The following is a 10,727-nucleotide window of genomic DNA, read 5'->3' as shown; positions in this document are numbered from 1 at the left end:
GGAGTAGTGCTAGCAAATGGAACTCTCAAGTGTAATTATATATTTTTTTCTTGGTTGAAAGTTGGAATTGGATTGGGCTTGATATAAATGGTTCCAACACCTTTATTATGGAGAAGCCCAATAATAAGATGGACTAAATTTAAACATCTCTACTAACTGACCAGAAAAAACCATTATAGCCCAAAATATCACAATGAAGGACTATACCCAATATGCTTTCTGATATCAAGAATGGCCATGGTTATGGTAGCCCAAAAAAAAAAAAAGCCTCCTTTAGGGATGGTTATCCCTTGATGTCATTGTGTGGCATTATCTATCACATACTTCACTATGGAGAGAATTCTCTATCATACAACACCTAAGAATCTTGGCTTTGGAGACGAGGAATTGCATTTTTTTTCCCTTGGGAGAGAGAAAGAAAAGCGAGTGGAATTTTCTAAAGTTTACGAATTTGGTATAAAAAGATGGAAAAAGTGATTGAGAAGATCAAATATAAATATAAATAAAAAAATAGTCACCTTTATATGTTGTAATAGAATTAAATAAATTAAGGGATTGGAATGTTGATTAAAAGCTAGAAGTATAGTATTGGTGTATATTTTCCTCAAGAGGGTAGTGATTAAAGTGAGAAAAAAAGTAATGAAAAGAAAGGGAAGCCAAAAGAACAAGGGCATAGCCACATTCACATTCAGATAATAGTAATTTGATTGATTTCTAAAGTGAGATAATGCATAGTTTGATGACCCAGTGAGGAAAGGACACTTCCCCTAAACTTTTGGCATCCAACAAAGAAAAGAAAGTCAAATGTGTTATGTCTGCTGTTGTTACTTGGTTTTCCTCTAACATACAAAATTACAAACACAACCACCCACCCAACCCAACCCAACCCAACAACAACCACAACCTCCTCCTTCTTATTCTTCTTCTTTCCTTTCTTCTTCTATCACTCACTTTTTTCCACTTTCTCAACAAATTAAAAAAAAAAAAAAAAAAGAAGAAGAGAGAGATATATATACTTCTTATTTCTTATTTCTATTTTTTTTTGTTTTATTTTATTACTAATAATTATTTAGATGGACCCGAAGTTCATGGGAAAGCCACCTCCGGCCACCACCGTAGAGATAGAACGCATGCCGGAGCGAGGCTCCCACCACCGCCGCTCCCACTCCGACACCTCTTTCCGCTTCGCCGGAAACTTCGACGACCTCCTCCTCTTCGACCCTTCCGACCTCGACATCTCCAACCTCCCTTCTCCTCTTCCACTTCCGACCCCCGCCACCGCAAGCGGCGGAATCCCCATGGCTATCGATTCCGATGAGTCTAGCGGTCAGAGCGGGATGGGAAGAGCCGGTGGCGGTGCTCCGATCGGGCACCTACGGAGCTTGTCAGTCGACTCGGACTTCTTCGATGGCTTCGGGTTCGGCGGCTCCGGAGAGGAGAAGTCAGGCGGGAAAAGTGGCGGTGGAGGAGGAGAGAGAAGAGTTGGGCATCACCGGCATAGTAATTCGATGGATGGATCATCAACGACGTCGTTTGAAGCTGAGTCATCGATGATGGATGGTGTGAAGAAAGCCATGGCACCTGATAAGCTCGCTGAGCTTGCTCTTATTGACCCCAAGCGAGCCAAGAGGTTCCTCCTCCTTCTTCTTCTTCATATCTTTTGAGTCTACAAATACGTAGTAACTGATTTCTTAACTGAATTCATAACTGAATTCGAGTATTTGCATAACACCTTTTTTTTTTTTTACCGTAGATATAGACACTCGAACTCGCAACCTCTTAATTGAGTATGGGGAGACTATGTCATTCGAGCTATTGCTTCTTGGCATTTGCATAACACCTCTTGTTATTATTATTATTATTAATTCAATAAAAGCTATTAATAGTTTAAGCGGAATTTATGATGCTAATTAATAAAATGATAATAATGTAAATGAAAAATGGTTGTTGGTGTTTGTAGGATTCTTGCAAATAGACAATCAGCTGCAAGATCAAAGGAGAGAAAGATTCGGTACACAAGTGAGCTTGAGAAGAAGGTGCAGACTCTTCAGACTGAAGCAACTAATCTCTCTGCTCAACTTACCATGCTCCAGGTTTGTATCATTCTATCTATCATGTCCTTTCATTTTATTTTCATTCTCACTTTGTGTAACTTTTTAGATGAACATCAAAATTTGGTAACTTGTTCTTACTAGTGTTTGATTGATTGATTGATCAATGATGATGGAGGCCCCCTCATTAATCTATCTTTAACAGTGATGTAGATATACATTCTTTCTATACAGATTGTTAGGTTTGTGGTCACAACTATTTATGGAAACCCTACAAAAATATCTCACTCTGCTTTTTCCTTTGTGGGGTTCTAAACATTTTTTCCTTTCATGAAATGACAAGAATTATTCAATACATATCTGTTTTTCTTGCATTTTTCCTCTTAGCAGTTAGCACACAAATCTTTTATGTTTATTTATTCGTAAAGGACCAAACAGATACTGCTGAAATCAGTTGTGAATTATTTCCCAAAAAAAAAAGGTCCTTAGGAAAAAGAATTAGCATTTTAGGAACTTAGTAACAGTTATAAACTTGAAGCCTTGTAACTGCATTTATATTTATGAAAGTGAAATGGTTCCCTGCATTTTTGTCTACATTTTCAGCAAAATAAGATGTTATTCTCATTAACTCTGAGATGGATGTGTAGTCTGCGAAATCTAGCTGAATTTTGTCGGATTTTTCAGCCTGTAGCATTACTTTTTTCGATATTTCTAGTTATTTCCAATTCTTGTACAATATCTCGCGCGATGCAGAGAGACACGACGGATTTAACTGCGGAGAATAAGGAGCTCAAACTGCGGTTGGAGGCTATGGAACAAGAAGCACAGCTTAGAGAAGGTATATTCATGGTTTTGTGCTTTATCATAATAGGATATTGAATTCAATAAATAACAAATCTCAATCATTTCACTGTTTTTTTTTAATATCAATGATCTTATGTACTTCAAGTTCATCAGTTTCCAAAATTGTGCACTATAATTGGAGAATCCTAACATAAAATATCTTCAGTTTCTTGGAAAAGAAGTCATCGGTTGCCTTTTCGTATGCTTGCTCGCAGATCTCAATTCGGCATTGAAGGAAGAATTGCAGCGCCTTAGAGAACAGAGTAACCGCTTGGGTGCTATGAGTGGTGGTAACCATAATTTTGGTGGTATGTTCTCTCAATTGGCTTCTCAATTAGCCATGCAACAGCTGAGTAATCATCCTCCGCCGCAACAGCAGCAGGTCGGCGTGCCTCCTCATCCCTCTGATCAGCCTTTCCAAGGGCAGCACGGGCAGCGACGCCCGAGCTTCATGGACTTCAATCAGAAGAAGTAGCTCATAGTTGAATGAAGTAAAAAAGGTTGTTACAGGGAATATTCATCTCAAGTAATGTATCTTGTACATTATATACACACACACATATATATATATATATATGTATGACATGTGAAGCTTGTGAAGGGTATCCTTGTACATTTCAGTTTCTTAGAAGTATATCATGTGAAATATGATTTATGATTCCTTGTTGTTGAAGTCACAATTTAACATAGAGATGTAGAAGGACAAGATGATCGTAGATGGTGAATCAAGTGTAACAGCTTCTGGTAATTACATAGCAGGTTGTGGTAAGTGCATGATTTTATGTAATTTCTACTGGGAAAATAATTAAATAATAAAGACTTTCATTGAAAATTATTATTTAGCAAGAATAATAAAATCTATAAAAATGAAACATGGTTCAACATCAGCCACCTACATTGATGTTATTTAAATCAACATCAACAAGTGTCGGTGAGGAGATGAAAGTTTAAACTTTTGATAAAGCTAACTAATATTAAAAGATTAATTATATCTCAATAAGGATTGTGTCTTATGCCAATAATTGTAGGAATTATTCTGGTCAAGTTTGTCATGTAAATTTAACAATATCATAACTGCTTTTGAAGATATTTCCTAGGGTAGCGTTTGTTTTGAGGTAGAGACTGAAACTCAGTATTATGTTTGTTGGTTCAGAGATTGATACTAAAATTTCTGTCCTGTCTCTAAAATTTTAGTATTTCAGTACCTCTAAAAAGTAGGAACACATGGGACTAAAGTTTTTAGAGATGGAGACTGAAACTTTAATAACATTTTATATCTAAAATATTCTCGTTTCAATTAATTAATTCTAATTTTACCCTATGTACAAATTAAATTAGAGTTTCATTCTTGTTTCAATTTCTGTCTTCCACTTTGCACCAAACAGAATACTAAGATTTATTTCAATCTCTGTAAGTCTTTGTCAGTCTCAGTCTTTTCGTCTCTGTCTATCCACCAAACGCTACCTAGGAGTTGTCATTATTTGGTTCAAATGTTATTATCATAATAATTATTTATTAAGATCAAGACAAGGATGGCCTTATAATAACTCCAAAATATGGACCTTGTTCCTTGTAGTCTGAGACTGTTGCCGCCCTACTCTTTATATATGAAAAAGAGTGAGGCACATAAAAGATAAGGATTCAAAGTTACATAGTTCCTTTGTTGCATAATGTAGTAATATAACGTTCATTGTTGTGTACATTGGATATAGCGAAAAGCATGATTGACTATTGGACTCACAAGACTATATATATATATTTGACTCAGGATATTGTGAAGGTCTTATCTATGGAGCCGAAACCATTGACTATTCATTATTTTTTATTTTCATTTTTTTTGTTAGAGGAATATTCATTATGTTGGCTATAGTTGTAAAGTTTTATAAACCTCTTGAAAATCAAGAAATTCAATTGAGTAGGTCATCATATTTTCGACCCTTAGTGTAGGTCAAATTTTTTTCTTTTCAATAAAAAGAAAAAATGATTATTGATTGGTTATATCCATTTTAAAAATAATACTAATATATAGCTTTCCCAAGGACGGCAAATTGAACATTATTTGCATTTTTCAAAGATGTCATGAATTGCCACCAAACAAGCTTGTGTCAACTTAGCAATCAACATCATATGACACCACCAAGAACAATGAAAGACTCTCTATGATTCATAGTGGAGATACCAATAAAGAACATTGGAATATTGGAACACTATGCATGCATGTCGTCACCTTTCTGAAACTATTAACATTGGCCTGCAGTACTTGGACGGCGGCATATATACAAGTAAAATTCAAATACTTGGTATTGAGCAAAGTGTTCAATGTTTGTGTAGTGACATTGGAAACATTTCATTGATCAAATTCACAATGATGACAATAATGGGGGTCATCAATTTGGTTATCTTCTTGATCCTTTCATTGTTTGTAGTATCAATTGTGGTGTTGATGTATGTTACACGTTCTCCTAAGGAAATGAAAGGCATCCCAGGAAACCTTGGATGGCCAATTTTGGGTGAGACTCTCTCATTCATCTCTGACTTTTCAAGTCCATCCGGTATCTTTAGCTTCATGCACAACAGACAACAAAGGTAACAGTTCAATATCAATTCATTAATTCATTGTGGTCATACAATGACTCAATATTTTTATTTATATTCCTAACTCTAATATGCTAACCAACTAATTAAGCAGCCCAATATTAATCGAGTCATAACACATAGCATCACAATTTACAACATTATACCATTATATATATACCAATCATAATGTTATGTGTACCTATTTTCTGTCTTGATGATTATTATGTAGTAGGAGAAACAAAGAGAAAAAGAAATATAAAATAAAAGGTTTTTTTATTTTTTCAAATTTTGTACTAAAAAAGTGGGTTCACATTGATAGAAATTATTTTTAATATGGAAGTGGTGATAGTGTTTTGTTTAAATATTGACATTTGAAGTGTATTACAGTATTGTGGAAATATTCAACACTCCCCCTACGTATTTCAACATGCCCCCACATGTTGGCTGGGATGTTGTCACGCCCCTCCATGTGTTGTAACACGTCCCTTCACATGTTGACTTTTCACTTCCAAAATCTACCCATCTGTAATTACACCAAATAATGTCATTTCTAAAGAAAACACTAATATTTTTTCCATATAAAAAAAATTAGCCTCACATTGATGTAGACATCGATCACATTTTGTTTTCATTTTTGGTTTTAGTATAATTTTTTGAAAATATCACATCCTTTTTACTTTCTTTCATATTTTTAGAATGTTATAAAAATTAATATTTTTTAAGTTGCCTAAGAGTAAATGGAAAAAAAAAAAGAAAAGAAAAGAAAAGAATTTTAGAGCTTGTTTGATATACATTTTCATTTTGATTTGTATCTTGTTATAGATATGGAAAGGTATTCAAGAGCTTTGTATTGGGGAGGTTCACAGTGTTCATGACAGGGAGAGAAGCAAGCAAGATATTACTAACTGGCAAGGATGGGATTGTGAGCTTGAACTTGTTCTACACTGGCCAACAAGTTCTTGGCCCCACTAGCTTGTTGCAAACCAATGGAGATCCACACAAGAGGCTAAGGAGGCTTATTGCTGAACCTTTGTCAATTGATGGCCTTAAAAAATATTTCCATTTCATCAATACTCAAGCAATGCAAACCTTGGATCATTGGCAAGGAAGAAAAGTCCTTGTTCTTGAAGAAGCTTCCACAGTTGAGTGACATTATCGCTTTCTGTTTTCATCATTTGGCGAAAAAAAAAAAAATAGAACTTTATTATATTTTACCAAGGTTTTGAAAACTCGATTGATCATTGAATAGATAGAGTTAGTGGTTCAAACTTTAAAGATTCAATTAAAGTTTAACTGAATTGGATATAATAAAAGTTTAATTATTCTGTTGATTTCTATAGTTTTACCGAATTTTCAATTAAGTCTCTATACTTTTTATAATTAGGTCTCTATATCATATCAAATTTTGTAACTAAGTCTCTACTGTGACAAAAATGTTGAAATTAACAGAATATTCTGTTAAACTATATAGAATATTCAGTCAAGTATCAAATGTTAGTCATATTCGTTTTATTTAACAAAATATTCTGTTTTATCACGACAGAGATTTAATTACAAAATCTAATATGGTATACGGACTCAATCGAAAAAAAAGTATAGAGACCTAATTAAAAATTTAGTAAAATTAGAGGGACTAAGTAATTTGATTTGAACATTACAGTTTACTCTGAAAGTGATTGGACATATGATCATGAGCTTAGAGCCAACAAGTGAGGAACAAGAGAAGTTTCGGTCAAATTTCAAGATTATCTCTTCTTCATTTTCCTCCATGCCTATCAAGCTTCCAGGAACTGCTTTCCATCGCGGTATCAAGGTATCAAAATCTATGTAACTGGCCACTGATGACTGCATTTCCATTGATTTGATTCAGAGACATTGATGTTCATGCGCAGGCTCGAGATAGGATGTATGAGATGTTGGATTCTATAATTGCGAGGCGAAGAAGTGGGCAGGAGTTTCAGCAAGATTTCTTGGAGTCCTTGATCATGAAGCATAGCAAAGGAGGAACAGAAGGAGAAGATGATGAGAACAAACTCACTGACAAACAGTTGAAGGACAATGTCCTAACATTGTTGGTTGCAGGACATGATACCACAACTGCTGCTCTAACATGGCTCATCAAATTTCTTGAAGAAAATCCTCATGTCCTTGAACAACTCAGGGTCTAAACACATTTTCGTGTCTCTGTCTCAGTGTCCTGTTCTGTGGTTTGAATAGTTTTCGATATGTTAAATGCATGATTTCTTTTGCAGGAGGAACATAGAGGAATCATTGCAAATAGAAAGAGTGGAACAGATCTTACATGGTCTGAAGTTAATAACATGCCTTACACAGCCAAAGTGAGCATAACATGTATACATATTAGTCTATGAGCTTCCATTCTAGCTTCTAAGATTTCACAATTGATCTTAGTTATTGGCAAATTTGAATTCCAGGTGATCAGCGAAACCCTTCGACGAGCGACGGTATTGCCTTGGTATTCAAGAAAAGCATCCCAGGATTTTGAAGTTGATGGTATGACATTACATACAAAACATCTGTGATTCTTGTGTCCTATTGAAATGGTTGTGATTTTTGCAACATACAAAGTTGATGTTGGATTGTGTAGGATATAAAATTAAGAAAGGTTGGTCAGTTAATCTTGATGTTGTTTCTATACACCATGACCCTGAAGTGTTTCCAGATCCTCAAAACTTTGACCCCTCAAGATTTGATGTAAGTTCCTTCCTTCTCAAGGCACTCCTAATTACCCCTTACTTACACTAATTTCTGCATTCTTGGATCAATGTAATCGGCTGCATGAATTAAACGACACTATTGAATTTTATCATGTATTATATCTACAGTGAGACTGTTCACATGGATCAATATATACAAAAACAAAATACTAATCTTTTTAAAAATTTCAGGAGCCCTTAAGGCCTTTCAGCTTTCTTGGATTTGGTAGTGGACCACGTATGTGTCCTGGAATGAACCTTGCCAAGATTGAAATCTGTGTCTTCATCCACCACCTTGTTACCAGATACAAGTAAGATCACAAAGCAATGGAGAATATAATCTCATTTCAGACCTATATTAACCATTTTTCCTTGTTTATTTATGTTCTCTATATATACACTATGCATATAATCAAAGTTGATGTCACAGGTGGAAGCCTCTAGATAGAGATAATTCAGTTCAACCAACACTTGTGAGGATGCCAAAGAACAAGTATCCTGTGTTGGTGGAGCCACTGTAAAAAACCTATTCCTCTTAGTATCCAGAAAGCAAACAATTGAAGCTTACACAGCAAAGGAAAATCAGGAACAACTAGAGTTGTCTATGGAGCAAGATAACCAATCACAAGATTCAACTATTCTCTAAGGATTAGTGCATTCTCTTTCATTCTTTATCAGTTTCAAAGAAATAGACCAACCCTTAGAGAAATAGCTGCATAGTGTATATAATTATATATAGCAGTATGTAACAGATGATAGCTAATAAAGAAAGTAACAATAAAATAGTGCACTTCAAATTATACAACACCTTTATATGCTTCCCTTCTTCTCAACACATTTTACATTCACTACATAATTTAACATTGAATAAAAAGTGAAACATAACAATTCTTAAACTTGGGATAACAAACTGAAGTGGCTTTGATTATAGCTCAGAGCACCTAAGATTTATAAACATTACATCAAATACAAGGTTTTTTTAATCTTTATTCATGATCATAATCTATAATAACAGAAGAAAATACTAATTAATAGGCTGCAAGACCTTTCTCCACACTCTGGAACTGAATTGCAAATGCTGCTCCATTGAGAGCTAAACGATTATTTCCATAACCATCAGTGTATATCCCAACATCTTCACAATCTGAGGTATTGCTATCACTACAGAAAACAAACTTGTAACCATCATTATAGTAATTAATCTTGAAACTCCCGGTTCGAATTCGATCACTCAAGTAGTCCTGAGCATTGCCAATGGCTACATACCACATATTGGCAGAGTCATCCAAGACAACAATCCAAGTGGATGAGTCACCTAAATTGGTGAACTTGATAGAAACAAATCCGTCTGTTTGGATGACCATTGTTCCGTCCGAATTCGATATAGTAACCGGCAATCCAAGGATATTCTGTGAGGGATTTTGGACAACAGCAAGAGGGAGTTTCAAACCAATGCTAGCAATGGTAACTCCACCACCCTCACCCTCAGAAACTGGAAGAACATAGTAGTTGCCGCCATTTTTTACAGGGCTATTATCTGTATCAAACACAGTACCTGCAATGACACACTTAAATTTTATGGTAAATGCAAAGAGAAGGAAAAAGAGTGCAAGAAATGAAGAAATCCTGGCCATTGTTATGTAATGTTAGGAACTTAGGATTTGTATAATGAGAATGTGTTTTGTTTCTGTGTGATGGTAAAGTTTGAAGGTTAGTACCGTGTACTTATACATCAAAATTTTGACTAAGACACTGTAGATTTTCATGGAAAACATGGGAAAATTTCTGATGTAAAGTGAGTACTCATCAATTATTGGTCCACCTATGAAATCAATGGTGAGAGATCACACTTTACTCTCTAAAGTGAAATTCAAACTTTAGAAGATCTAAATCCTATCAATAATGCTTTTGTTGATAAAAACTAGTAATAAAATTGCACCATAAACGTGTGCAATATTTTATGCTGCAAAAGAATTTCTACTTTATAGCTGCATGAGAGATATTCAGGATTTTTTAGCAGTATAAAAATTTGACAAATGTAGCATGCATTATTGGTAGATCACTTGCAAAATTTTGTTAAGATGCTGTGACTAACTAGTTTAATATATTATAAACTCTATCTAGTATTCATGTAAAGTATAACTCAAGTTAATCTCACCTTTCTTGTATTTAATTATAATTTATGTATTAGAGAAAACAGTACTGATAGGGCCAGCATATTTTGTGATTTATAACTATCAATTAATCATTATTAGTATTTTTAATAGTGTGAAATTATATCTAATGGTGTAGAATTACATATTCTTTTCTTGATAGTTAAATGTTAACTAAATTTTAATAAAATGACTATCCCTTGAGATTTTCTCTTAGAAGAAAATGACAAAAAAGTTCCTAATCGTTTATTTTAAAGATAAATAAATTTTGGATTAACAAAAAATACAAAAAGGTTTCTCATTTTTTAAAACACGAGATATCTAAATCTCTTTGAAGGATTTATTTATTCTTATATATTTTAGATAAAAAAAACTTAAATATTTCA

General features: G+C 34.3%; 3 protein-coding genes and 1 long non-coding RNA gene across 5 annotated transcripts; 2 read left to right on the top strand and 2 right to left on the bottom strand.

Annotated features, from left to right (window-relative positions):
- LOC107644928 (transcription factor VIP1) lies at positions 742-3,663 on the top strand. The gene is made up of 4 exons (XM_016348892.2): positions 742-1,630; positions 1,961-2,093; positions 2,805-2,889; positions 3,110-3,663. The coding sequence occupies exons 1-4, from the start codon at positions 1,074-1,076 to the stop codon at positions 3,367-3,369; spliced, it is 1,035 nt and encodes a 344-aa protein (XP_016204378.1). The 5' UTR covers positions 742-1,073; the 3' UTR covers positions 3,370-3,663.
- On the top strand, positions 3,547-8,992 carry LOC107644926 (abscisic acid 8'-hydroxylase 3). 2 transcript variants are annotated; one of them, XM_016348890.2, is made up of 10 exons: positions 3,547-3,659; positions 4,934-5,480; positions 6,294-6,612; positions 7,132-7,284; positions 7,364-7,633; positions 7,724-7,810; positions 7,907-7,985; positions 8,080-8,186; positions 8,381-8,499; positions 8,619-8,992. In XM_016348890.2, the coding sequence occupies exons 2-10, from the start codon at positions 5,104-5,106 to the stop codon at positions 8,707-8,709; spliced, it is 1,602 nt and encodes a 533-aa protein (XP_016204376.1). In that variant the 5' UTR covers positions 3,547-3,659; positions 4,934-5,103; the 3' UTR covers positions 8,710-8,992. The 2 variants fall into 2 exon arrangements, 1 of the variants encoding a protein (XP_016204376.1); XR_002347672.1 differs by lacking the exon at positions 8,619-8,992 and having other exon boundaries at positions 8,061-8,186; positions 8,381-8,423.
- LOC110262697 lies at positions 3,710-4,656 on the bottom strand. Its single transcript, XR_002347673.1, has 2 exons — positions 4,359-4,656; positions 3,710-3,987 (listed from the first exon to the last, which is right to left on the bottom strand). It is a non-coding gene; the product is annotated as an uncharacterized LOC110262697 (long non-coding RNA).
- Positions 8,991-9,906, bottom strand: LOC107644927 (trypsin inhibitor). The gene has a single exon (XM_016348891.2). It carries the CDS (start codon positions 9,820-9,822, stop codon positions 9,217-9,219), a length of 606 nt encoding a protein of 201 aa, XP_016204377.1. The 5' UTR covers positions 9,823-9,906; the 3' UTR covers positions 8,991-9,216.

The sequence above is a fragment of the Arachis ipaensis genome, chromosome B05 (genome assembly GCF_000816755.2).
Source record: "Arachis ipaensis cultivar K30076 chromosome B05, Araip1.1, whole genome shotgun sequence".
Taxonomy (NCBI): Eukaryota; Viridiplantae; Streptophyta; class Magnoliopsida; order Fabales; family Fabaceae; genus Arachis; species Arachis ipaensis.
This window is presented reverse-complemented; position numbering and strand designations above follow the sequence as displayed.

Excerpts from the sequence above, each read along its gene's own strand:
- LOC107644928 (XM_016348892.2), top strand. The coding sequence starts at position 1,074 with ATGGACCCGAAGTTCATGGGAAAGCCACCTCCGGCCACCACCGTAGAG. Across the intron at positions 2,094-2,804 it reads CTCAACTTACCATGCTCCAG|AGAGACACGACGGATTTAAC; the intron begins GTTTGTATCATT and ends CGCGCGATGCAG. Across the intron at positions 2,890-3,109 it reads AGAAGCACAGCTTAGAGAAG|ATCTCAATTCGGCATTGAAG; the intron begins GTATATTCATGG and ends GCTTGCTCGCAG.
- LOC107644926 (XM_016348890.2), top strand. The coding sequence starts at position 5,104 with ATGCATGCATGTCGTCACCTTTCTGAAACTATTAACATTGGCCTGCAG. Across the intron at positions 5,481-6,293 it reads ATGCACAACAGACAACAAAG|ATATGGAAAGGTATTCAAGA; the intron begins GTAACAGTTCAA and ends ATCTTGTTATAG. Across the intron at positions 8,500-8,618 it reads CACCTTGTTACCAGATACAA|GTGGAAGCCTCTAGATAGAG; the intron begins GTAAGATCACAA and ends TTGATGTCACAG.
- LOC107644927 (XM_016348891.2), bottom strand. The coding sequence starts at position 9,822 with ATGGCCAGGATTTCTTCATTTCTTGCACTCTTTTTCCTTCTCTTTGCA.